Genomic DNA, 23,751 nt, shown 5'->3' on the forward strand with positions numbered 1-23,751 from the left:
AAATACACACACATACGTAGATACATGTATATATAAATATACACACACGTATACGTGCATATGGACCTGGGGGCTAATTAGAGAGAGTATACGTACCTCCGCCAAGGTGAACTCAGCCAAACTCAATGTAAAACTAATGCAGTTTTATTCCGTGGTAATCAGATCGGTCCTAAACTCCCTCCTTGGCCCGTCTCTCCATCCCGTCTGATGAAATTCAGACATGCCGTTTTTGCGTAATCCTGCAAACGGCCACACAGCAACGCCGAAAACAAGAGCCGGTAATGTTATTACACTGGAGTGATGATATTACTGCTGTGATGGAGGTAATTCAAGTCACAGTCCAAACGCTGGGTGCTCCTAACAGTGCTTTTCATGTTTCAGGTTCTCCTTGGCTCAAAGGAAAGGTTTTTACAGTTCTTAGAAACCTGGATTATACTTGAAAACAGAAAAGATTTGCCCAGGGTGGCACCAGCGCCACCCAGGAGCTGCAGGGGTTCCACTCCTTGGACAGGTTTTGATGACTTTCACCCCTGGGTGCTGGGTGGGTTTCTGGTTCTCTTCACTTGGTGGCCTCACTGTTGATAGACAAGGTCTCCCTGACCCCTGAAGTCTAGTTCTGCAGCTGTCACCAAAGTTTCCCAAAGCAGACCTTCTGTGCAGGACTGATGCATCATAATACGTGATTATTCTCATCTGAGCTGAAGAATTAATTGAAATACTATCTCAGACTTTGAAGCTGGGAAGCCTGGAGGGATCCTGTGGCTGGAATTCTTAATGAGGGAGAAGATGAGGTGGCGTTTAAAGGGTTTGAGCGCGACCATTGTGGTGTTTTTCTTCACGTCAGTTTTATCGTAAGGCTTCTTAACAGAGGGGGTCTTGGGGGTCAAATGAAGGATTTAAGTGTATAACAAAGTCGTTCTTTTGGTGTCTCAGTGAAAACGTCAGGGGTAAAACTAAAATCCTGGGTGATATCTCTGTCTCTGTCAAATATTTTCAAATATCCCTCAGACTAATTTTACACTGATGTACGAACGTGACGCAAGTCTCCCCCCCCCTGCTAACATGGGTCTGATGTTTCCCTAAACCCTCAATAGGCCCACTTTATTAGGACGACGGAGTTGAAGACATGATTTAAGTGGCGTTACATTCATTGGTTTCCACAGCAGCCTCCCAGGCTACTCTGTTACGCTGGAAAAGCCAGCGTTTCCTCCTTTTGGGGAGGAGGAACTGGGCCGACCTGCACAGAGCAGCTGCATCTGAAGCCGGCGTGACCGCCGCTTAGCTTTTATCGCCCAACATCAATGAGTGAACTGACCAAAGGTTCTTATGGTGGAACTGGGGGGGGGGGGGGGGGGGGGGGGACCCTGCAGAAAAGTTTCACAATCTTGCAACCTCCAGAAGTGTGGAGGTTGTCATGGCAGCACTGATACGGGGATGAGATGCTCAGCAACAGCAGACAAGTTTGTTTTTCTGGTTCTTTCCCTTCCCGCTGACGTTGCGGCGCGCTGGGACTACAACGTGACGTGGGTGGTTTCTACGTCTGTCAGTGTTTTCAAAAGGTTAAAAATATCCTCCACGTAGTTGATGGTGGCTCCTGAAGCCTCCACACAGTTGGCCGGCATGTGGACACCAGTACATTCGCATTTCAATGATTCCAACAGGGGGGGGGGGATAAAAACATCTACAAACACTTTAAGATAGTTGAGGAGAACAAACATGAAGACATCTTTTCCACAACTTCCCGTGACTCCTGACCTCAACTCTACACACTCAAAATACTGCCGATCCGACAGTTTTACCGCTCTGGTCGTTCCTGTCCCGTCGTGCCCCGGCGGAACGTTCAGTGGTCATGTTCACACTTTATCTCGTATGTAATTACGTTTCCTAACAGGTGTTTCGTGAAGCCCACAAACCTACAATCCAGAAGGGAGCAGATTCAAACACGAAGACGCCAAAACCATACTCATAATTTTCTCCGGAGCTGGAATGTGAGGGATTCTCAGAATTCACAGACACCTGGTTCAGCATGATGGCTGCCTTTGTTTTTTTTTTTTGGTAAAACAGAAAGACTTTATTTCAAGATGGTGCAGAGGGACATGAGTGTGATGGGCGGTACAGAGAAGAGACAACAAGCCCTCCAACAGATTCTTTCATATCTACATATTCACAGGAACGCGCAGGAGCAGAGGCGGTCACTGCAAGTCGTCGTCGTCGAACAGATCCTCGAAGTCTGCAGACAGAGAAGGTAGACAAGTGAACTGTTGTGTGTCTGCCACAAGATATTGTTCCTCCTCAAATGTCAGTAGGACTGATCAGATTTTATTTTCAAATCCAATTATGAAAACAAGATCATCCAGATAAGATGCTGCTGAATTCCATCCCGCGACGAGGCTCTCGTTCCGCCTTGTGTTACAAATCAAGTGCACCTCCTCCCTCCACAGCGGTGTCGTGTCAGCACGAGGTGACAACGCCGGTTCCTGCATCGTTTCTTTCATTCTTATTTTTCATGCTTCCTTAAACCTGGTTTCCGGTTGAACAACATTTCAAGGAAATCAGATGTTACGGGTTCAGCTGGAAGCCTTCAGACAGCCTGCAAAAAGTGTGGTTTCTTATTTCAGGGGCTCCACGTCACTGACGGAGGGATTCAAAGCAGTAACTGATACACATCTTTTTATTGCGTCTTATATTCTACATGAATATTTCAGAGCAACAAGCTGCGGTGGCCGTCTATCCACATGGAAGCAGACAGCCACTCACACTCGCTCATTCACAGGCTCTTGTTCACCTGCTTGTTTTTGGTCTGTGGGAGAAAGCAGGAGAACCGGGAGGCGCGTGAGAACACGCCACCTCCTCACAAAACGGCCCCAGCAGGCTGGCGGGTTGCGACTTCCTGCTGTGAGGCGACAGTGCCGACCACCGCACTGTACCACGGATCAACCGTGACATCAGAAAAAAGGGCCTTCGAGGACACAAGCCTGGATGCAGTTAAGGTGCCTCCCTGAACGTTCTTTCAACATGGACTCAAGGAACCTTTAACAACAGCTCCATCCTGCCGGCGGCCCACAGCCGTCTTCAGGATTTGATCCCCTTCCACTGAATCTCATCTCAGTTCATCCATTAGTTTCAGCAATTTCATGCTAACAAAGATAAAAACAGACACCCAACAGGGAACCGGACGTGAAGCTGTGGGAGGATGACGCCTCTGCTGCTCCATCGCCACCAAGAACGTAGCCTCAGTAGTGTCCTGCCACCTGTGGCAGCCCTCACAGATACGCGAGTCACGTGAGGGCTGCAGTCCTGCAGACTCTCCCTCTATATAGGAATTGTACTTATGTGCACTATGGGTGTGCAGGTATGGAACGAGAGGCGGATCAGGGTCCACCTGGAGGATTCTATCATCATGTAGGAGAGCCGCGTGCTGCATGACCCTGCATGTTGTGCGCTCTAACAAGGCTGCAGTCATACGAGTGTGCGCTTTAGTAACAAGAGCCAGACTTGTGGGGCTCTAATCCCAGCAGGCAGGACGCGCCGTGTACGAGATGTGACTGGCTTGGCGATGGAGGCTGGAGGGAATCCACTGAGCGGCTGCATTAGTGATGTTCACAATCTCCTGCGTGTGTGTGTGGTGTGTGTGAGTTTAAAGCAGCTGACTGGCGAGGTGTCCTGCTGAGTTTCCGTCTGACAGCAGCTGTAAACCCACTTTACCATCCTCCTCCTCCTCCTCATCTCTGCTCTCTCTCTCCTTCTCGCTCTTTTTAACAATCAGCTCTTTTCATTGTAGGTCATGTGCTGCTGAGCCAAAATTGTTTTGCCCGCAGCAAACGCTGCGAGACGGGAAACAGATTAACTGCATGGTTTTCCTGCGTCTCCTGCATGTGTTTACGTGTGTGTGTGGAAGTGCGCGCGTGCGCTGCACATAAATCTGTGTTTATAGGGAACAACAGGATTTCTGAAGGTTAATGTGACAACAGCGCAATGGAGGTAACTAAACCGCATATGGTGCCTTTAATCAAACAATATTTAAGTTAATATATTCTATAGGAAGCGTTTCTGGATGTGAAACTTCCACTTCACTGGATGTATTAATAGCCGGAGGATTTGTGCTGATAACACAGTGAGAGGATTTTAATTGTTTATCTCTCTTCTAAAGGCAAGTTTCTGCTAATCCGTTCATTCTTGAGGGGAACTGGGAGTTTTCTTAGGTTTGTGGACACATATTTCCTCTTTTTGACACATTGCAGCAATCTTGGGTATTTTTTTGGGGTGAAATATCTTCACAAACCTCTCTTTGCCCTGTCAAATTGAATGTGCAGATAAAAAGAAAATGAGCATCTTGAATGCACGTCCAGGTCATTTAAATGCATGTAAACACATCAGTTAAGGTCCAAAACACTTAAGAGTCGAATCACAAGCAACATAAAAATAGAAGGTTTGGACACAAAAAGACACCGGAGGGCTTCTTCTTCTTCCTCTCGTCTGTCTGTCTTTCAGAAATGTTGGATTTGTACGAACATTTCCAGTCCTACATGTAATGAACGGTTGCTCTTCCTGAGGAGGTAACTGAGTATTCCGAGGAAATGTGCTTTACCATTGAAGAAATCCGAGTGTACCGCCTTCTCATTGGCTGCCAGGTCCATCAGCAGGCCGCTGCTGCCCCCTGCCTGTGAACACACACCAGTGCAACAGTGAGCCACGGTCCAACATCAACGATTTACCACAGAAAAGCAATTAAGAAACCAAACAATATAAGAAACTGAAACAACAGGGGAGTTAACGCCTCACTTGAGCTGAAAGTACCATTTGAACAGTGTGATTATGATGTAGGAAAACAACATCTTCATATCTACAGTGGGTCTGAGCTGAAACTTGTCTTCATTCCTTAAATTAAGATGAAGCAACCAGCCGAGTTTTGATACTGTACACCGGTATTTGTTCAGCGTTACAGCTTCAGACTCAGAATGGCTACTGTCTGTTTTCATTACTGGCTGGGAGGTCATGTGACCTACAGTTACACAACTGGAAAAAGGGCACACAACACAACATACAGGAGGAGGGTAACATGAAGCTGATATATTTTAACAGATCATTCTAGCTCCCAAACCATGACACCCGCTGACTCCTCCTCAATAACAGCCATTCCACACTGAACAAAGTAAATTCTGGTTTGTGAGACAAATCGAATCTAATGTCTGGAATTGGCTTGGTGGAACTAAGCCGAATAACTCATTTAAATAACGATTAATTACGTCTTAAAATGTTCATATAAAATACAGATACTACTAAGTACACATGAAAATGAGCGTGTCTCATTTATCCAGTAAAGCAATAACATCTGGCGTTCATTCGCGAGGTTCCATGACTTTGAAGAACTCACAACGTTATTATTTTCACGTCAAACAGGTAAGCAAAATTAAATTAATGGCACTTTAAAAACAACACATCGATGTAAAAACAGCAAACGAGGGATAGAAGCGTCAAACTAACGCGTTTGCCGTTAAGTGGACAACTTTTAATATCTCGTGTTCTTTTTTTTTTTTTAATTCAAGCTAGCTCGTAAGCTAGCACGCCCGGGTTTTCAATAAATGTTGTGATATTTTACCACCTCTCCGGCTACAAACCTCGTCCAGGTCCACGTAGGGACCCGCTCCCTCAGGAAACATCTCGTCCACCGCTGGTTTCATCTTATTTTAGTTCACCGGCAATTAGTTTTACAGTCGGAACTTTAGCTAGCCGGTTAGCTGTTTCCCAGGGAGAAAAACAAGTTGAGTGCACCAATAAAATACGCTCGTGTCACATCGGTCGCTCTTTGGGCGACAGTTCCGCTCCTCATCTTCAGCCAGCAAACCGAGAAAGCGCTGTCGTAAAACTGTCTCTTTAGGGAATTAATCATTCGTTTTAAGACTTGAATGCATTTTTGAAATATGTTTAATTTATTTGCAGCACATTAAACAAAGATACCACACAATTCTACTTCCTCTAGCTCTATAAATGTAAGGCTATGCTATAACAACACACACAGGGTTATATTTTACAGTTGCTTTCTGTCAGCTAAATCTTGCACGATTTTACAATGGTCTTAATCTTTTTTTCTTTTTTTTTTTAATCATTTCCACCAAAACCAGAAGTGCACTCCTTCTACAAGCACGCCTGCTATGTTTACGCTGGACTCCTCAACCTGTCTCTCTCTCTCCCTGTCTGGCCCTGTCCTCCCTGTCCAGGTCATCAGTGTTCATGTCCAATGTTGGTGTCGTATCCCAGAGTGTCTCCGATGTGCTGGTGGGCAAAGAAGGCCCGAGCCAGCTCATTGATGTGGTTGTAGGCCCCGATGGATCGGAAGTACTCAATGTAGTTCCAGAAGTCAGAGGTGGAGTACGGCCAGTAGGGGACAGCGGGGGGTTCATCGTATGGAACTGAGGACAAAGACAGAATCATGGATTCATCCGGACTCGTGCATGTCTGTTTAATCTGCTTCATCACTTCACTCCTGCAGTTTTAAGATGGCGTGAACTCGCATTTTTCATGTGAAAGGAGTGAAAATGAATACGCAAGAGCCCGCTGACAAAATAATCCCACGACAAACAGTTTGGAATAATGAATTCAGTTCATTCATAGAACAATGCTGATACATCCAACATTCATTTTAAAACAACAGGTACATTTGTGTTTTGGTTCAGATTATTTTTCGTACTTAACCAGTATATTTCCTGTTTTTAGTTTTAGTTTCTTATATATTGTGTTAGAATTGACTCATCAACTCATCTGATGTAAATACAACAGTTTTTTTTTACTGTTTTATATATATATATATATATATATATATATATATATATATATTTATGATTAATTAATAATGTGGAAATGATCCAGATTATCAATGGGTTTTCACATTTGAGTCAGAAAAAATACTTTAAATATGACTGATTAATTTCCCACCCATCGACTGATTCATGAACTGAATAATCACTGCAGTGTTTGCTTTTTTCATACTGACTTGCTGCATCTTTGTTTTTGTTTGCAAAATAAGAACTGGTCCAAAAAAAAAGAAGAAGAAGAAGAGCTGAGAGTTATTTGTGTCCCGTACCTCCTTCTGGGATGACTCTGGCCTCTGTGAGGAGCAGGAGCAGGAGAGAGAGAGAGAGAGGAAAGTATTAATGCTTCCAAGCATTCCAAGAATTCCCAGATACAAAGACGGGATTCAGGTCTGTCACACCGGGCTTCCTCCCACCGGGTCTCACGTACCTGCTCACCGCTTGAAATAGTTTTGCTGACCACTGACGAGGGCACAGAGTTCTCTTTGTACTCGTGAAGCAGCCGAAAACTAACAAAGGCTCTCTTATAGGTGCAGGACTGTCACAATCATACGTGAGTCCCAGCTCTTTAGATGAGCCCTGTTGGTACCCACTCCTGCTGTTCTATGAGTGCCTGTTTTTTTTACTGTGTGAACCAAACACATGACTGCGCTTATAAAAGTACAAACTAAAGAAAAAACACTGAAGAAAAAAAATAAAAGAGAGAAACTCACCATTGAGGTGGCAGGTAAAGACACAAAGGAGAACACCGAGCCAAACCAAACACTTCATCTTGCTCCCCTAAACAAACATGAGAAATGTCCTTACTGTCGTTAAAAAAAACCAAATAAAACATTCTGCGCAATGCAACGGTCCCCAAGTGTTTTGTGTAGCTTCATGATATTTCCTTATCATAAATATATGAAACAAAAAGCTGAGATTTACCTGTAAACGGTCGGTGAAGTGGTGCAGAGAGGCGCTGTCGTTCATCTGCTGGCTCACTGTGGTCTGTGGTGCGAGGGGCTCAGCGAAGGTGGACCTCCAACACACACACGCACACGCACGCACACACAGGCACACACAAGTACAAATAGTTTCACAGTTGTTCTTTTTTTTCACAACCCTAATTTCAGGATGTTCTAAATTATGACCAAATATTTGGCAAACCATCAAACAGCTTTTGTTTGCAGGTCCAGCGAGGTTCCTGACCAGGGATGAAACCAAAGCTTAATGAGAAAAAAGGGGCCAAAAGAGTTGAATTAATCATCTGGATGAGTCGCATGCGGCAGGGTTGTGCACAACATTCATCACGAAATCCTAAAAATATGATTTAATATTATATTTAATATTATTATATTTAATACTGCAGTCTTACAATCCGACACAGAGATTGAGCTCCTCTCCCGAACTGCTGCGACTCATCATGGTTGAGTTTGGAAGAGCGGATGAACTCCAAGGCCCAAGATCCTGAACCTGACCTATTTGATGACTTTTGATGGAGCTATGCTAACACTTCCCATCCACCACCATTCATTGTGCTAAGCTAACTAGCGGTCAGCGGGTCTCCACTCCCTCACGCAGCACAGGGGGGAGTAGAGTGTCTATCTTCTCGTGTGGCTCTGAGGACGATGACCAATAACAGAATTTCCCCCACAAGTTGTTGTGTTTATTTCGATTTGCTGCATAAAATTATTATCATTTCTCTGCGGATGATTCAGTGAACGGTGACCCGCATTAAAACTTCTACACAAGACACCTTCAGCATGCTTGTTACTGTGTAGAACGGTGTGTCTTTGACGTTCACCAGAGAAAGAAAATCAGTCTTCCTTTGTACACAGAGGAAGAAATTTGTTTAATAATCAAATAATTTGAAAATGATGCGCCATTTTTAGCTCGCCTGAACATCTAAGACAGGAAAAAAAAAAAAAACCCTGAAAAGTCCATGAATGATGTCACCACTGAGCAGTTCAAGTGAATGCTTTTATTCAAAATGGCTCTGCGAGTTCCATTTCTTCCCCTTTAAAGTTTATTGATCAGCAAGAGACAACGAAGAGACACGCGAGTAGGAGGATTCAAAATGTGTCCATTACACTTTAGACTGAACTGATCACCATACATGGAGAATACTGGAAAAGTGGGAGATCAATTCACGTGTTTTGGCTGCTTCAATACAAAAGCACTTGAAATACACTTTTTTTTAATATATAATTGAATAATTTTGGGTATAAAATTTTCCATAATTAATTTACTGGAAAAAAGAAAACTGTCCATCAGGCGACTGACGGTGAGGATGGATTCTGCAGGGCAGCAGAACGTCCGCTGTGACCGGTCATAAGGCATTGAACCAACGACCCCAACGTTCCCTAGTTGTCCTTGCAGCCCGTCTGATCGGTGGCTTTCATCCTGGCCAGGTCGATTCCTTCATCGGTCAGCAGCTCCTCGGCGTACCGCACCGTCTCCGGAGGGAGGAAGCGCGAGCGTCCCAGGATCCAGGCGTATTCGACGTGGAAGATACGGAGGATGTCGGTGCAGGAGTAGACGACGGACAGGCTGGTGTAGTCGGTGGTCAAGATCCAGTATGGACTGTAGGGAGTAACTGGGGGCAAAGGTCACGGGGACCGACATCAATTATGACACACCTTTATAAAATTAAAGGTACCATGTGTAAGATTTGGACCCCTATTGAATTCATTCATTCTCAAGGACAGCGCCACTTCTCAAGATGAAGAGACCAAGGGAAATTTGTCTTGTGCATATAAACTTTCTGATGTTACTAATCTAACTTTACAGCAGCACATCAAAACTAGCAGGCACTCTGGGAGCGTGTACCTTTGCCAAAGTATTCTTAGACAAATCCACTTTCTGCTGCAAAATTCAGCTGTTTAAAAAAAGAAAGAAAAAAAGAAACACCACAGAAAACATGCGCTTTTTGTCAGAGTTGGAAATAAATAAAATACAATAAAGCCACTATTTACTACCAGCAGGACAAGAATGTTCAAAAAATTGTTGGAAATCTATGAAAAGCACCAAAATAACACTGCTATCTTTTCATTGTCATTCAGTCACCAGAGTAGAAGGAGAATTCCCATTGGGTCACGACTCAAAACCAACGAAAGAATCGTCAGCATGGGGATGTTAGCGGCGCAGCTAAAATCACGCTGAGGCAATCGCAGCCTTTCACAGGCAGCGCTAGTGGAGCCGCCTGGGCGGCTGGTCACCAGTAAGAACCCTCAGCGGTGCTGTCACGGTCCAGTTTGAGGAGGAGGGGGAGGACACAGGACAGACACTCTTTGTCAGAGACATTATAGGTGCAGTGAGGCTGCTGCATCAGACGTCACATGACCGTCGTGGACATTGTCAAGGCACATCTGACCAGAACAAGTAGAGAGCCTGTGTGGAAACAGCAAGTCTCCCTGTTCTTCTTCCTTAATTTAATAGTTTCAAAATGCGGTGTGGCATTATCTTTATTATTGTTATTATTATTATTATTATTATCATCAATTACATGAATGGTGTTCTTCTTGTGCCGGATCCTTGACAGCAGTCACGAGAACCTCCACGAGACTCAAGTTAGGGTCCAAACAGGAAACCAGCAAAAGTCAGAAGGATGTGAAAGAGTGGGACTCACTGAAGGAGAAGCTGACTCCCAGTTTGGCGGGCTCTCTGGGATCGGGGACCACCGCCGTCCCCTCCGCCGTCCTCACCTTTTCTTTACTGGCACACACGCACATTTAAAAGGCCATGAATTAAAACCACAAGATCAGCAGAGACGAAAGACGAAATCTGAATGAATGAAAACGAAAAAAAAAACCCAAACCACAAATAATCCCAGAACCAGAGAGCACGCGGGTTTGATTCCCCGATACTCTGGCGTACACCAGTGGTCAGTACTCACTAGAACTGGGAGTTCAGCACCTGGATGGTTCCGTCTTTCCTCACGGCGTAGTTGGCCTCGATGCACTTCCCCCTCTCAAAGGAAGCAGGAAGCTTCCAGATCTCGTACCAGCGACCCAGGTACTGTTGGCAGGGACGGTGAATGAGACAAAGGCCTGCTGGCGCTCCTGCGTGTCAAAGAGTTTGTTTGTTACCTGCTGCAGGTTGAAGTTGGGCTGCACGGCGGGGGTGGGGCAGGGACCCCAGTGGTAGGTCTGAGCTGAGGTCAGAGGTGGCAGCAGCAGCAGCAGCAGCAGCAAGGAGGCGGAAGACATGGTCCCTGCAGGAGGACATCACAGACACATCACAGAGACATCAGAGAAGCACTCACAGGCTTCTTCACAATGATACCCAGTCTTTCCTGTTTACCGACTCCTCATCTCAGTTGTTACAGTGCACATTTAGCACTAACGCTCATGTGCATCTGAACCACTCACGAAAGGCGTACCGTGCACGACCACTGGGTGGCGCCACAGTACCGGACACACCCGCTAGCGTATTTGTCACTGTGTTTCTTGCCGCCGGTTCTGAACTATTGGACTGAAGACGTGGCCTTCAACGCCTCTGGAGAAGATCCTCAAAAATAAGCCACAAGCATCAAAGGTCAAGGTCAAGGTCACCGCCTCCTCGCATGTGAACGTAATGTTTGGCAGACGCCTCCAGGGATTTTCCTCAGTTATCAGACAAAATATTCACCGGGACTCCGAGATGACCTGAAACGTTTTTGGTGGTCAAAAGTCAAGGTAACAAAAAAAAAACAAAAAAAAACAAAAACAACAACAACCACGAAATAAAACTGATCAAATCAAACATGGCGGCGTCCCCAACCGTCCAGATGAGGAAGTTTGAAATCTACATTTATTTATTTTTTAATACTAAAGTGGATTAAAAGTACTTGAAGTTGCTCGAACTTCCCCGTCAAACGGCCGCGCGTTAACAACCTTAACCCTTCACGGTGCTGTCGGAGACGAGGCTTTCAAATGAACGAGTTCACTCCGGAGTAAAATGCGCGACTGACAGAGTGTGTTGTGGTTTGAACTTTGACCTTTACATTCTCCCGCTTGTCGCAGGAGTGGAAGCTAATTTTGCTAAATCAGCGGCCAGATATTGATGGTGTGGATTTTTCCTTTAGACGATAAAACCACAGGGGGGCAGCGAGCGAGAAGCTGCTGTAACGGTGAGTCTTGAAGGGTTAAATTTTCAGGGTACAAATACAAAACAAAACAAAACAAAAACCCCCACACAAAACCAAATCAGGAGTTGTTGCGTTTACACACGCGAGAACATCTGATCTTCTACTGTCACGCCAACATCGGGGCTGAATCGGCCTCCATCTTTTATCTCCAAAAACAACCACACATGAGGGCGTACTGGTTTTACTGGTTCCACATACCTCAACACTGTGTAACAAACAATCGCTCGTGAAGTAAAAGTATCAACACAGTAAAAAAAAGAAGAAAAAAAAAACCACCCAGAGTCTAAAAGTACTGGTCCAGCAGGAAAACTCCACTTAAGTAGTATTATTAGCAGCATTATTGATATTTTCAGGTAAAAGTACTGCTAGATAGTAAACCCTTCATCTGAAAAATGTATCATTTTATCCTCTGCATGAAATAAATCTTAAAAACAAACAAAGCAGCCAAATAAATGTACTAGAGTGGAAGTATACATAAGTATACCATGGAAATACTCATTAAAGTACCTCAAACATCTGTACTACCCCTGTAGTTGATGTATTAGTACCAACATAAATTGGTTATAGACTAACAAACGTGTTTTCTGGTCGTTTAAAGAGTTTCTACTGAGTTTTATTAATGCTTCATGATCATTTTTCTCGCTTAATTTGACGTAACGAAGCTCTTTTCCCTCCTCCGTTTCTGGCGGTCGGTGAGAGTTGAAGTTATTTAACTCTTAAAGACCACCAGACTTCATAAACGCAGTAAAAATACACGCACACGTAAGCAGTACTTCCTCTCGGTCTCCTACCTGAGCTGTGTGACGTGCGCAGGTGTGCAGGGGTCCAAGGGGGTCCTCTGACGCAGCCGGTCCCAAGACTGAGCAGCCTCGAGCTCTCCGGGTCCGCGTTACGTCATCCCGGACGTTTCGCGCGCCCGAGGCACCTCATTAGCTGAATTGACATCATGCGCACATTCCCGCCGTCACAATAGAGACGATTCACCCGGCGGACGGTTTAAGTGAGCCGGTCAGTCGCCATGACAACGGCGGCGGGCTGGAATTAAAACATTTCTGGCTTCACCGGGAGGATTTTCTTTCTATTTCTTTAAATTCAAGTTGGAGTTCATTTTGTTAACATTCGTTAAGCTCACCGGAGCTTTCATCAAGTCTGTCTTTATTTATGTTTTTTTTTTTAAATAAATACATTTTGATGATTTTCACTGACAATAAAAACCCACCGAACTTACACACACACTGTCATGGTCGATCCTGCCACCAGATGGCGACAAACGGCTTAAAAAAGCTGATCCTTCTACACTAAACGCTTGCATTTCTCAGCTTTTCAGCTTTCCTGTGTGATTTTATAACAAATGTTTGCGCCTATCGATGATTCCTGTCTACTACAAATAGGCTGTATTTTGCTTTCAGAGCATCAATAATACAGTAAATGCGTGTATTTTCTCTATTTTCCTAGTTTGATCTGGGGGATGGGGAGGTCACTTTTCCCCCAGATGTTTGCTAAAGTGAATAATTTCATGTTTTTAAAAAAATAAATAAAAAATTAAATCGACATGATGATTTTGGTGCATCAAACTCCAGAAATGTGGTAGTTTGCGTGCGTTGGTCACATTTCCTGAAGGGCACATTAAATGTGCAGTGGGGGGGTTCTACTATACACCAGTTGTTTTTTGGGAAAACTTGCATTACTTGAAAGTGATGTATGCACCTGTGCTGTCAAAGACCATTGGGAATACTGCAGTATTTGATGCCCCAACGTGTGTACTCATGTAAAAGCGGCAAAACCACAGTGTGAAAGAAAAGCAAAACAAAACCAACGTTCTGATAGCAGCAACCACGCAGCCTCAGAGCTCACAGGTCCTCACCAACACTCGCGCATGCTGACAGCTCCTGGTTCCACCTTTGTGTGATTGCACGCTTATTTTTATTTATTTTTTTTATCAATTAAGAAACAATTTTATGTTACAAATGTAGCTTTGTCAGCAAAAACAGCAACATGCGGCACAGGTTGTATATTTCTGAGTGTATGTGTGCGTACGAGCAGCATCATTCAGGTATGCAGTGACACTTTACTGCACAGCACTTGATCTTTACTCTGCTTTACCCTGGGCAAGCAGCAACTTTTTTTCTTACTAGTTTGTATTAATACTTTTGTATTCTAAATACCGTTTTTCTTGGGAGACATCGCAACAAAATCTCATTCTGCGTGCACTTTGTGTATCCGAATGCCAACAAAGTTGTGAATCTGGATCATAATAAATGCTTCAGCACAGATTAGCCTGAGACAATAAAGGTTTCCAGTTGTCGGCGCTGCAGGACGGCGAGACTAAACAGACGGCAAAGTCAAATAAAGATGATTTATTTCCAGTGTTTTTTTTTTTTTGTTGTTTTGTTATTTTTGAGGAGGGGCGTGGCAGCCATGTTCTGCTGTACACAGGCGAGATGAACATTGTCTCATGCAGTTTCAAAGATACGTTTGTCGAGTCTTCTCCCAGGATTTTACACGCCCATGCATGTTACTGTACTTACAAGATACAGAGGTTGGGTTGGTGGTGGTGGTGGTGGTGGTGGGGGTGGTAAAATAAATGAAACATAGACATCCACATAAAAGTTCAAACTAAAAACATGAAGGACAAAACAACCAAACAAATCAGCTGGAATGCCTGTGAGGTTTTGTTCTCCTAATCTTTAAAAATTCCTTATCTTGAAAACTGTTCATAAAAACAGTTAAAAACAAAAATAGGCACTTTTTTTGCTGTTTTCTTTTTTCAAAAAGATAAAACGAATCCAACATACATAAACTTTTTTTTTGGGGGGGGGGGGGGGGGACTACAACTGGACAAAGACTGGGAATAAAAACTACTGTACCAAGCATTACATACTATAGTATCAGCATTTCATTTCGGTCTTTATTTGATAAAACTATAATAATCCTCAAGCTAATATCTGGCTGTTGTGACTGTACTGTGAAAAAAATAATAAAAAAATTTAAAAAAACTTTCCCACAGCACCCAGCTCAGAAAGCAGCCCTCATTTATATCAACATACTTCAAGTACAGGCGAAAAAAAAACCAACAAAAAAACGTACGTATTGTTTTGGGAATATTGTCACAAGCAACTATTGTTAGTCCACGTAGGGAAGTTATACATTCTTCATAGCGCCTATAAAGGGAAGAAGGGAACCGCGACTCCTCCCTCCTGCAGAGATTCCTCCGGTCCACTAGTGCTGTCAAATACTCCTCCTCCTCTTTGTCCTACCAACGTCCTAAAGTCACATTCTTGTATTGCAGGGTGCAGGAGGAAGTCCGCGTGTCCTCCATGTCTGTTTCAGTATGGCCGACAGTGGAATTACACATAAACATCCCTTCAGAAATATTCCAGTAACAAGCCTATACACAGTATTTACACTAGATACATAAAGTATACTTTGTAGAAAAAATATTGTGCAGTAACCTTCGCTACAATACCCACATTCGTACGATTACATTCACTCTTTCCTCACAGACACACGAGACAAGACCACGCTGGCCCTTTCACAGATACTGGTAGAACCGCGAGCGGACCACATGCGCTCCAGACAGTTTGTGTGGGTGGGCGTCGGCCCCGAGAGACGCTTTGCTTTTGTTTTGCAGCCCGCTTCCGTTAACATGCTCGCTCGTGCCTGCAGACGCCGAGGGGGGCGGTCTTTCAGGAGCAACGTCCTGAGCTTCTCCATCTTCTGGTACGGCTTTGGGCGCCACCTCGGCGCTGGACTCCGAGCCCCCGCTCCTGCACCGCTCTCTGGTGATCCAGTCCCGGAACGAGAAGTCCTGAGAGGAACATCTGGGCTTGAGGCGGTCCAGAGCAGACAGTTCGGCCGCCTGGTCCACTCCGCCCTGCTCCCTCCAGTCGTTTATGACCGACAGCTCCGCGAAGTCTCTCTGCCCGCCCATGGTGTGCCTCCGCCGGATGTTGTTCTTCTTACCGCGAGCGTCAGGAGTGCGGTTCTTCTGGGTGTACATGTCATCGGCGGATGAGCGTAACCTAAACTTGAGCCGCTCGGTGATCTTCAGGTGCCAGGCTGGTTCCGAGCGCTCCGACTCGCTGCGAGAGGACGAGCTGAGGCTGCTGGTGGACCGCCCCTTCTTCATCACCTCCAGAACTCGAGACAGTCGCGTGGAAGACTCCGTCCTCCCCTGATCGCCACCAGCAACACCTTCCACTGATGAGTCGCTATCGGTTTTCTGCCGGAGGGACCACCGCCTGGAGAGGGTGTCACACTCAATCATCCTGTGGGAGGGGAAAAGGCGCCGGGCCTCCAGCTTTGGTGTGGTGCTCCCCTGAGCAGCGCCACCTCTTTCTTCAGCTTTTTCCCGACTCTGCTCCGCACACGGTGTGGACTGGTTGCAGCCACCCCCTGGCGCAAACACCGGGAAGTCGCTTTCACTGTCCGTCTCCATGGGTCGTCCCTCGCTAATGAGCTCGCTGCGTTCGTCATCCGCCTCCTCCCCACCCTGCAGCTCTGGACTGAGCGCACTTGATTCTGCTCCGGTCAAGAACGTGATGGAAGATGTGGTGGAGTAGTCGGAGGTGATGGAGCTCACCTCAGCAGACGCCCCGGCACCGGCTCCCAGACTGATGTACCCTCCTGCAGGCAGCTCCGAGGGCGTTCCTCCCGTCCACTTTTTTGGGCGTGACCGCAGCACGGAGGCCCCGGAGCTCGTGGTCCCGAGGTCAGAGGTGTTTTCATCCAGCTGTGACGGCGGATCTGACAAGGAGGATTTCTGAGGGACAGCTTGGTAGCTGGTGTTGGGAGACGGGGAGGGGGAAGGCTGTCTCGGCGGCATGTTCTTCAGGAATGAGGAGTTTCTATTCTCCTTCTTGTTTTTTGGCGTCAGCTCCACAGTTCTCCCGTTCTCTTTCCTCTCATCTACCCGGACTTGCTGCTTGGCGTTGGTACTCGGGCGAGTCTCGCTCTGCGGGTTCACCTTTTGGCCAGGGATTTCCTTCTTGGGGAAAACAGCATCCAGATCATCATCGGAGCTGCTAGGCAGCGGTTTCTCCTTTGACTTCTTTCTTTTGCGGCTGGCCACAGCAAAGATGGAGGACACCAGGAGCTCTCGGCTGCATTGGTCCTTCCCTGAGCCCCAGGAACCCTGCAGGACAGCAGATAATACCCCACTTAGTATTCATGTCGAGAGTCACACGGAGAAAGAAACATTCGTCCCTGTCTGTAAAGTCTGTACTCCACCTGCTCCTGTGAAGCACCAGTGAACAGAGAGAGGAACATCATTAACAGGCAGCGTGTGACTGTATCATGCTAGCTTGAGCTCGAGCAGCAGCGAGAGAAGCGGCGGCACAGCATGAACGATGCGTCCTGAGCTCTGCTGTACTTGACAGATGGAGGCAAGCAGTGCAGCGATGGGAAGCACCAGCTTCTATCAACGGCACTTCTATGAGAGATGACGGAGACAGGCTGCAGCTCACTGGGAGGATGATCCTCACTGTCTGGTCAGTGCCCAAAAACTACCTTTACATTCTGTTCAAAAATTTGCCCTGTTGTGTTCATCCGACTAAAACTGGACTCTTAAATACAGGTACAGGTGTTTGTCCGACTGAAAAAGGTACCTTTCAGAGTCAGACTAGAGAGGCTGGCTCACTCCAAACTGGCCTTGGAGTTCTGCAGATGTTCTGTAGGTTTAAGCTGCAGATTTAACAGCCCAGAGTCGAGGAGGTTATAATCCCAGAGGGTGCCAGATTAAAAAACTACTCACTTCTTGACAGACAGAGAAGAAGACCAGTGGTCCAATGAAATGTCCAAGTTGAGCTCCAACTGAGGCTGTAAGTGTGAACCCACCAATACTCTAATTACAGCCTCATCTTATGCCTTGATTCCACCGAATTTACCGGTTCCACTCAGGCCTGCCGCCAATCGTTGTGATGTTACGTTGACGTAGAAAAGTGAAATACAATTTCCACCGTTTTATTTTGAAAACTGACCACATTTTCTGTCTGACTTCCTGTGTGATGCAAACCTCTTCATGCAGCTTCCGTCAAAAACTGACAAATGCGCGAATCCTCAGCGGAGTCAACAGAGTCTGCGATCAACCCTGGCAGCCACGTCGTGCACCGCCGGGTTGTCAGTTAACGTACTGTAGTTCCTCCACATCATGAAAGCATTGCTCACTTCTCTCTCAAGCTACTGAACCTGTTTTAGTTTCATTAATAATCCCCCCCCCCCCCCAACACACACACACACACACACACACACACACACCCCTCCAGGACTCAGAATCAGGTTTCAGGAGACCAAACTAAGTTCAGAGGGAACGGCTCCTGAGACAGCAGGGGTCTGCGGTGGGTCCATGTGAGAAAATCTGCAGATGTGAGTTTAACCGCTCGGGGCAAGTTTTTAAATGTGCTTTGTGAGGGGAAACGACACTTTAACTAGTTTATCTGCAGATGAATCTTTCCATAATCTGCTCACCTACCTCCTGTAATCCTACACTAGCAGAGCTGCCAGAGAGGACTAACACCGGGAACACACACTCACCTTTGACTTAGCCGAGTCGCTAGTCGGTGAATCTGTCGGCGAAAGAGAGGCACACGTTAGGTGACTTTAAACACGCGTGAACAAGTGAAACACAAACATGAATTGGGGAGACACAAAAGGGAGAAGAGAACCATGTTGGTGAGGATGAGGATGAAGCGTGTGAAAGCGCACACATGAGCAGGCAACAGGCCATGCTGCACACGGAGAGAGGTGAGCTCGACGTTACACTCAGGGCCACATCCACACGGCTCCTTTGACCCAAATACAACCCAAACATCACGGAATGTGGACACAGAGTCGACAGGAACTGTAAGAATCCCGCGGAGAGAGGCCGTCTCCATTTGACAGAGATGTTTCTTAGTGATACTGAGTGCAACTTTAGCGACGAACACAACAGCAACGGAGCAAAAAAGAAGAAGAAAAAAAAAGCCATTTGTGTGTCATGCAGAACAAGGAGGGCAATTGATTTTGTGAGTTTAAAAGGGACACAGGCATGATCCTCATCAGTTTATGCGTGACCCACGCAAATACAAAAACATATTCATAAAATCAAAAACCTCAACTTTTCAACGCCCTAGATGTTATTTTCTGAAGTCTGAAATATTAAATGTAACAGGAATAAATGAACAAACACTTTGAGAGGAAGCTCCACGAGAGGAGGTGCCGTGTTACGACATCTCGACAAACTGGCCATTGATCGCATTTAAGAGACGGAGGGCATTGTAACGTTATAGAGTAACATTTACTTTGTAATGCAATGATTTCCACAACCTCTTCTGTTTTTTTCTTTGTTTAATTGTTGATTCTATTTACAATCACAGAGGATTACTTAATTCTTTATACTGTAAGTTTTAAAATTTTGCCTGCTATGGAATATGATGACGTTATGTTGTCAAAATGACATATTTAGTTTTTTATTCAGACTTTTTGTTGAGGCACTGGGCCTCCATGCACATTCTGTCACTTATATGTTTATATTTTCTGTCCATGTTCCATTTATAGACTAGAAACGACCTGTAAAAACTGAGCCTGAGATATGCGAAGGCCTAAATCTCTGGTATTTGTTTAGGGACACCCTGACGCGCTACAGCCACATTTCTGGCTGCACCAGACATCCAGAGATCCACAGACAAGATCTCGCTGTCTTTATCTTGATGGTGCTGACAAAGTGATGGAGATGTTACGGTAAGTGGTGACATGACAACAGTGACACGGTGGCGCCAGACACGGCTATGGAGAAAAACAACAAAAAAACAACAACAAGAAAATATAAGAGAGAGAGAGAGAGGTGACGGGGGGTCACAGAGGGGCTAGCTAGCTATAAGAGAAGAGACAGAAAGTGTTGGCAACCTATAATCAGTCCTCGCCTGCTCTAATCACAGCATTCGTTTCTGACTCAAATCTGTGTTTGTGTGACCGAGCCAAGCCCCCCTATACACCCCTTGCAATACAGATGATGGCACAGTAGGCAAGTGCACACTGATTGGTGACGTAGGAACCATACCATGCTATCTCTCCTGTTGGCAGGCTTGCGAGACAGTGAGGAGAGACAGCGGAGAGCCTTTCAGACAGTAGCACCGGCCTGTGTAAGGTATGTTCTGATAGAAAACCCACAACACCGGACGCTGTACAGTACCGTGTAGCTGCTTCGCTTCCCCTTTTCATCATGGTTTCTTTCGTTAATGTTTGTTTTTCTCTTTGTCTTGCGCTTAAAAGAACTGCGGGTTCCTGCAGACTAGGCAGCTACACTGGGGGCAACAATCCTCCTTCGTCCTACAGTTCCAGCTGTCCATCACGGACATTACAGAGTCCATCAGTGACATCACGGTGTGATAGACTCCTCCCACTTGGCCTGTGTCAAGATCAGTATGTGTGAATGCTGGGAAAGCCTTTAGGACACCCGACAGAGCCTCACTAGAGACAGAGGAATCAGAGGTCGCCTTTCACTGTAAAACATCTATTTTCTGACGTGGGAAAGAACATTAGTGACACAGTAGGCAGGATAAAGGGGGAGGGGACACACAGCCCTTTAGTGGAGTTGGATAAGAGGTCAAACATCAAAGAGGGAAGGTAGATCTCTTAAAGCAAATGAAGAAGCATGACAAATTTATTGCATCCCTTCAACTGTCAGATGCAAATAAATGGCAGACTAAAACCCACAAAGGCATCAGGAGTGGTGGTTAGCCATCGACGTGTCAATCTGATGGCAACAGCCTAGGAAGCAGAGGGGAAGCTCGGCCTGGGGAAGCTTTAGCGTCAACATTTGGGACTAGTTAACACACCAGGGCCCTCCTTAACCACAGCAGCGAAAGGGGAGAGAAAGGTCAACCCACCACAGAGTTGGTCTGCCAACGGCAGCGTGTTACCTGATACTTCACCCTGTGACGCGCCCGTGCGGCCGATGTTGGTGAGCAGGTGGTCGATGTTGGGGACCGGCTGAGACTCCACGGCACTCTCCTCCTGGGACGCAGTCTGGAGGAGCACAGTGTTCACGTGTTAAGAACCAGAATCGGGGAAACAAACTTGCACCATATTGAGTTCATACTGAAGACTGAGGCATTGAGTGTTCAAAGGGAAAGTCCACATCACATGCAAACAATTATTCCAAGCAAATTTTGTCATAAATGTATTCATACTAAAGGAGTTAGTAATTCAGCAGGGATGCCTGTACCCACCACTGGTTCTCCATTGCCGTCTTCAGTGAAAAACCAGTCATACTGGAGGGAAAAAGAGAAGAAAACATGTTAAGCATCCGTGTTTTATGTGCCAGTAAATGATAGGAGTGATGGGACTGTTAGAAGTCTGTTCCTCACATTCTGAATCAGGGTCTCTACTATCTTGTACTGGTCTGGCATGTGAGTCACCATGTGGGTCATGTTGTCCTCTGTGGTTCGCACCAGAGTGGGACCAAACACGATGGCCAGGTTCCTCGGTTCCATCTAATTTAAGAGAAGTTCTTCGCGTGAAATAATCAGCACCTGTCTCTGTTTAAAAGGTTAAAAAGCAGTCAAATACCTTATTCTTCTCCGAGTTTTCAGCAACAGTTTTTAGATGAGCCGACAGGAACTTGAGGGTTTCGTAATGATGATCTGGCAACTCGTGAAGCTGCGAAGGATCAAAGCATCATCGGCGTGATGTCGATGTGAAGGCTGGATTAAGAGAGGAGCAGTCAAAGAACTCACCAGCCTCCTGAGCACTTTGAGCCTCTCCACTGGGTCTTCTATCCTGTTGGCCTCGATGAAGTCTGTGTACTTATCTTCAGGAGAAAGTTTAAAATATTATTGTACTTCTCACTCGTGGACACTAGATGGTGTAGGAACCCTGTGAACGTCAACCTACCATTGGTGAATAATGGCTCGGGAAGCTTCCGGAAGAAAGACTTCAGTAAACTGCTGATCACATTGAGGTCCCTCCATTTCTGTAAAACATCAGTTTAGAACATAGCAAGAAATGATGTGAAAAAAAAAAAAAAAAAAAGAGATGTGGAAAATGACTTATATGTTTGAGGGCTATCACAAGAATGTTCAATCCCATTTGTGAGGGAACTGTTGCTTTTAATCTCAGTTATCTAGGAGTGGAAACTTTGATGGCATTAGCAGAATGTTGCTCTGGATGCCAAAAAACTGCAATAAATAGTACGGATATCACATTTTTAAGATTGCTAAATTACACACACAGATAAATATGCAGTGTGGAGCTTGTAAATTACGGGCATGAAAACAGCCTGGTGATCTATGTGCACTTCCACACAGACGCACTGGTTCCAAACAAATTAAGAGCTGTGCTTTTGAGCCTCCATAAATCGATACTCACGTCATCCTGGATATCGATGTCGTTCATGCCCTTGTTATTGAGCTCCTCCTGCATGTTGGAGATGGCGGCGTTGTTTCCAGGGACTCTGTAGATGCCGGTGTACTCCAACCCTCGCTCCTCCACCAACTTACAACACACCTCCACAATCAGTGGCACAAACTAGAATGCGCGGAAACACAAAAAAAGTGTTTTGAGTACAAAAATCAAGGGTCATATCATTTGAGTAATTCAGTAACAGTTTGCGCCAGGTATAAACCCTCTTTTTGGTGTCAGGATTTGTTTCAGATGCATTGACGTAAGTATTTTTGCAGCTTCATCACATCGCATATGTACTCATGGGACGTACCATTTCAGGCCGCAAGAAAATGGAGAGTAAAGTATCCTAAACAATTCCGTGATATGATTTGCTGAGGTTTGCAAAGGGCAGTTCACTGTAACCTTCACCACCATGTACCGCAACTCCTTAACAAAACACGTATGGGCCAATTTTCACTGCCGAGTTTTCATCAGCAGCACAAACCTTGTTGGTCTGTGCAGGAGGACAGTCATCCAGTCTCACTCCAAACGTGATGCCTGGAGACGGCTTCTTCTCAAAAGGCTTCCTCATCAGGCCCGGGATGCCCTTCCTCCAGGTCCCTTTATCCTTGGGAGGGCTGGTGTCATCTGCAAGAGCAACAGCGGATAAATGTCAGAGATATATATCTTCAGTTGAAGAAATGATGCATTTCTTTCATCTAAATAGACATTTGTCCCACCTTTGTGCATGTTCTTCCTCTCCTGCTCAGGTTTGGGTGAGTGTGGACTCAGAGCTTTGGTCTCTCCTTTACCTCCCAGCAACGTCTGCCTGATGCTGAGCGACTGACGTGAGGGTTTGGGCGACGCTTCTGTCTTGCTGCCTGTCGGGCTGCAAAAGAAATGGACACAAAACACGAAATAAACTTTACCGCTCAAGAAGAGTGTGTGTGCAAAGTTTGAGGACCGCCCCTTCCTGTTACCTCATCAAGGTGTTGTACTCCTTTATCTTCCGGCTAATGAGGTCATGGCTGGTGAAGTCTGCGTTCTAAAAAAGTAAGGGAAAGAGGACACGGAAGGATGGTTAAGGGGGAAGTCACCACCTCACCACCTGAGGAGGCAGTCACAGATCTGTGTGTAACCTGCTGCTATCGTGTGACACAGGTAAGACCGCTGGAATGTGGTCATAAAGCTACTGTGGTTGGGCCCTCAACACAGAGAGACACCTTTGAATTTCTACGAGGGACCTATTTTGGGACACAGACGAGAATGTAAATATAAGCGGATACAGAAGAGAAATATCTTCTTTGGAAGAAACACTGAGACAGCAAAGTGTGTCAAATGCACCAAAAAAAAATTAATTTTAAGAACCGGCTCTGTGTCAGAATTTTTCTACCCTTTTCAATTAACTTTTGGCTTTTTGTTCAGGGAGGTTTGCTTGTAAATAACTGGAATAACTGAACCCTCTTCACTGCAAAA

General features: G+C 45.6%; 4 protein-coding genes across 7 annotated transcripts in view; all 4 read right to left on the minus strand.

The window, feature by feature from the left end:
• Positions 1-2,037: 2,037 nt before the first annotated feature.
• cops9 (COP9 signalosome subunit 9) lies at positions 2,038-5,792 on the minus strand. The gene is made up of 3 exons (XM_086191617.1): positions 5,619-5,792; positions 4,589-4,661; positions 2,038-2,230 (listed from the first exon to the last, which is right to left on the minus strand). Exons 1-3 carry the CDS (start codon positions 5,679-5,681, stop codon positions 2,193-2,195), a joined length of 174 nt encoding a protein of 57 aa, XP_086047743.1. The 5' UTR covers positions 5,682-5,792; the 3' UTR covers positions 2,038-2,192.
• A 94-nt stretch (positions 5,793-5,886) lies between these two features.
• Positions 5,887-8,618, minus strand: otos (otospiralin). The gene is made up of 4 exons (XM_086191616.1): positions 7,734-8,618; positions 7,523-7,589; positions 7,082-7,105; positions 5,887-6,410 (listed from the first exon to the last, which is right to left on the minus strand). Exons 1-4 carry the CDS (start codon positions 7,956-7,958, stop codon positions 6,223-6,225), a joined length of 504 nt encoding a protein of 167 aa, XP_086047742.1. The 5' UTR covers positions 7,959-8,618; the 3' UTR covers positions 5,887-6,222.
• Positions 8,619-8,799: 181 nt separating this feature from the next.
• apodb (apolipoprotein Db) lies at positions 8,800-12,734 on the minus strand. The gene is made up of 5 exons (XM_086191619.1): positions 12,708-12,734; positions 10,877-11,001; positions 10,684-10,805; positions 10,417-10,502; positions 8,800-9,384 (listed from the first exon to the last, which is right to left on the minus strand). Exons 2-5 carry the CDS (start codon positions 10,994-10,996, stop codon positions 9,152-9,154), a joined length of 561 nt encoding a protein of 186 aa, XP_086047745.1. The 5' UTR covers positions 10,997-11,001; positions 12,708-12,734; the 3' UTR covers positions 8,800-9,151.
• A 1,999-nt stretch (positions 12,735-14,733) lies between these two features.
• arhgap21a (Rho GTPase activating protein 21a) overlaps positions 14,734-23,751 on the minus strand; it is a 79,039-nt gene continuing 70,021 nt past the window's right edge. For all 4 annotated transcript variants that reach the window (XM_086190754.1, XM_086190753.1, XM_086190752.1 and 1 more), the window contains 12 exons: positions 23,256-23,320; positions 23,016-23,164; positions 22,781-22,923; positions 22,261-22,419; positions 21,787-21,865; positions 21,630-21,703; positions 21,463-21,552; positions 21,261-21,386; positions 21,123-21,164; positions 20,814-20,919; positions 18,448-18,479; positions 14,734-17,050 (listed from right to left, as the gene is read on the minus strand). In XM_086190754.1, coding sequence (XP_086046880.1) covers positions 15,449-17,050; positions 18,448-18,479; positions 20,814-20,919; positions 21,123-21,164; positions 21,261-21,386; positions 21,463-21,552; positions 21,630-21,703; positions 21,787-21,865; positions 22,261-22,419; positions 22,781-22,923; positions 23,016-23,164; positions 23,256-23,320 — 2,667 coding nt within the window. In that variant the 3' untranslated portion in view covers positions 14,734-15,448. The remainder of the gene's footprint in view (positions 17,051-18,447; positions 18,480-20,813; positions 20,920-21,122; positions 21,165-21,260; positions 21,387-21,462; positions 21,553-21,629; positions 21,704-21,786; positions 21,866-22,260; positions 22,420-22,780; positions 22,924-23,015; positions 23,165-23,255; positions 23,321-23,751) is intronic.

Source organism: Aulostomus chinensis, chromosome 21 (genome assembly GCF_037954235.1).
Source record: "Aulostomus chinensis isolate RoL2024-O1b breed Wild chromosome 21, RoL_Achi_v1.0, whole genome shotgun sequence".
In the NCBI taxonomy this organism is placed as follows: Eukaryota; Metazoa; Chordata; class Actinopteri; order Syngnathiformes; family Aulostomidae; genus Aulostomus; species Aulostomus chinensis.

Bases quoted from the DNA above. Each gene is read 5' to 3' on its own strand.
- apodb (XM_086191619.1), bottom strand. From the start codon at position 10,996: ATGTCTTCCGCCTCCTTGCTGCTGCTGCTGCTGCTGCTGCCACCTCTG. The intron at 10,503-10,683 runs GTGAGTACTGAC...CGTGTGTGCCAG, and splicing joins GTGCTGAACTCCCAGTTCTA to TAAAGAAAAGGTGAGGACGG. The intron at 9,385-10,416 runs GTGAGTCCCACT...CTTTGCCCCCAG, and splicing joins GGGAGTCAGCTTCTCCTTCA to TTACTCCCTACAGTCCATAC.
- cops9 (XM_086191617.1), bottom strand. From the start codon at position 5,681: ATGAAACCAGCGGTGGACGAGATGTTTCCTGAGGGAGCGGGTCCCTAC. The intron at 4,662-5,618 runs GTTTGTAGCCGG...GTGTGTTCACAG, and splicing joins CCTACGTGGACCTGGACGAG to GCAGGGGGCAGCAGCGGCCT. The intron at 2,231-4,588 runs GTAAAGCACATT...CTCTGTCTGCAG, and splicing joins ACACTCGGATTTCTTCAATG to ACTTCGAGGATCTGTTCGAC.
- otos (XM_086191616.1), bottom strand. From the start codon at position 7,958: ATGGTTTGCCAAATATTTGGTCATAATTTAGAACATCCTGAAATTAGG. The intron at 7,590-7,733 runs GTAAATCTCAGC...ATGTTTGTTTAG, and splicing joins ACTTCACCGACCGTTTACAG to GGGAGCAAGATGAAGTGTTT. The intron at 6,411-7,081 runs GTACGGGACACA...CTTTGTCCTCAG, and splicing joins CAGAGTCATCCCAGAAGGAG to TTCCATACGATGAACCCCCC.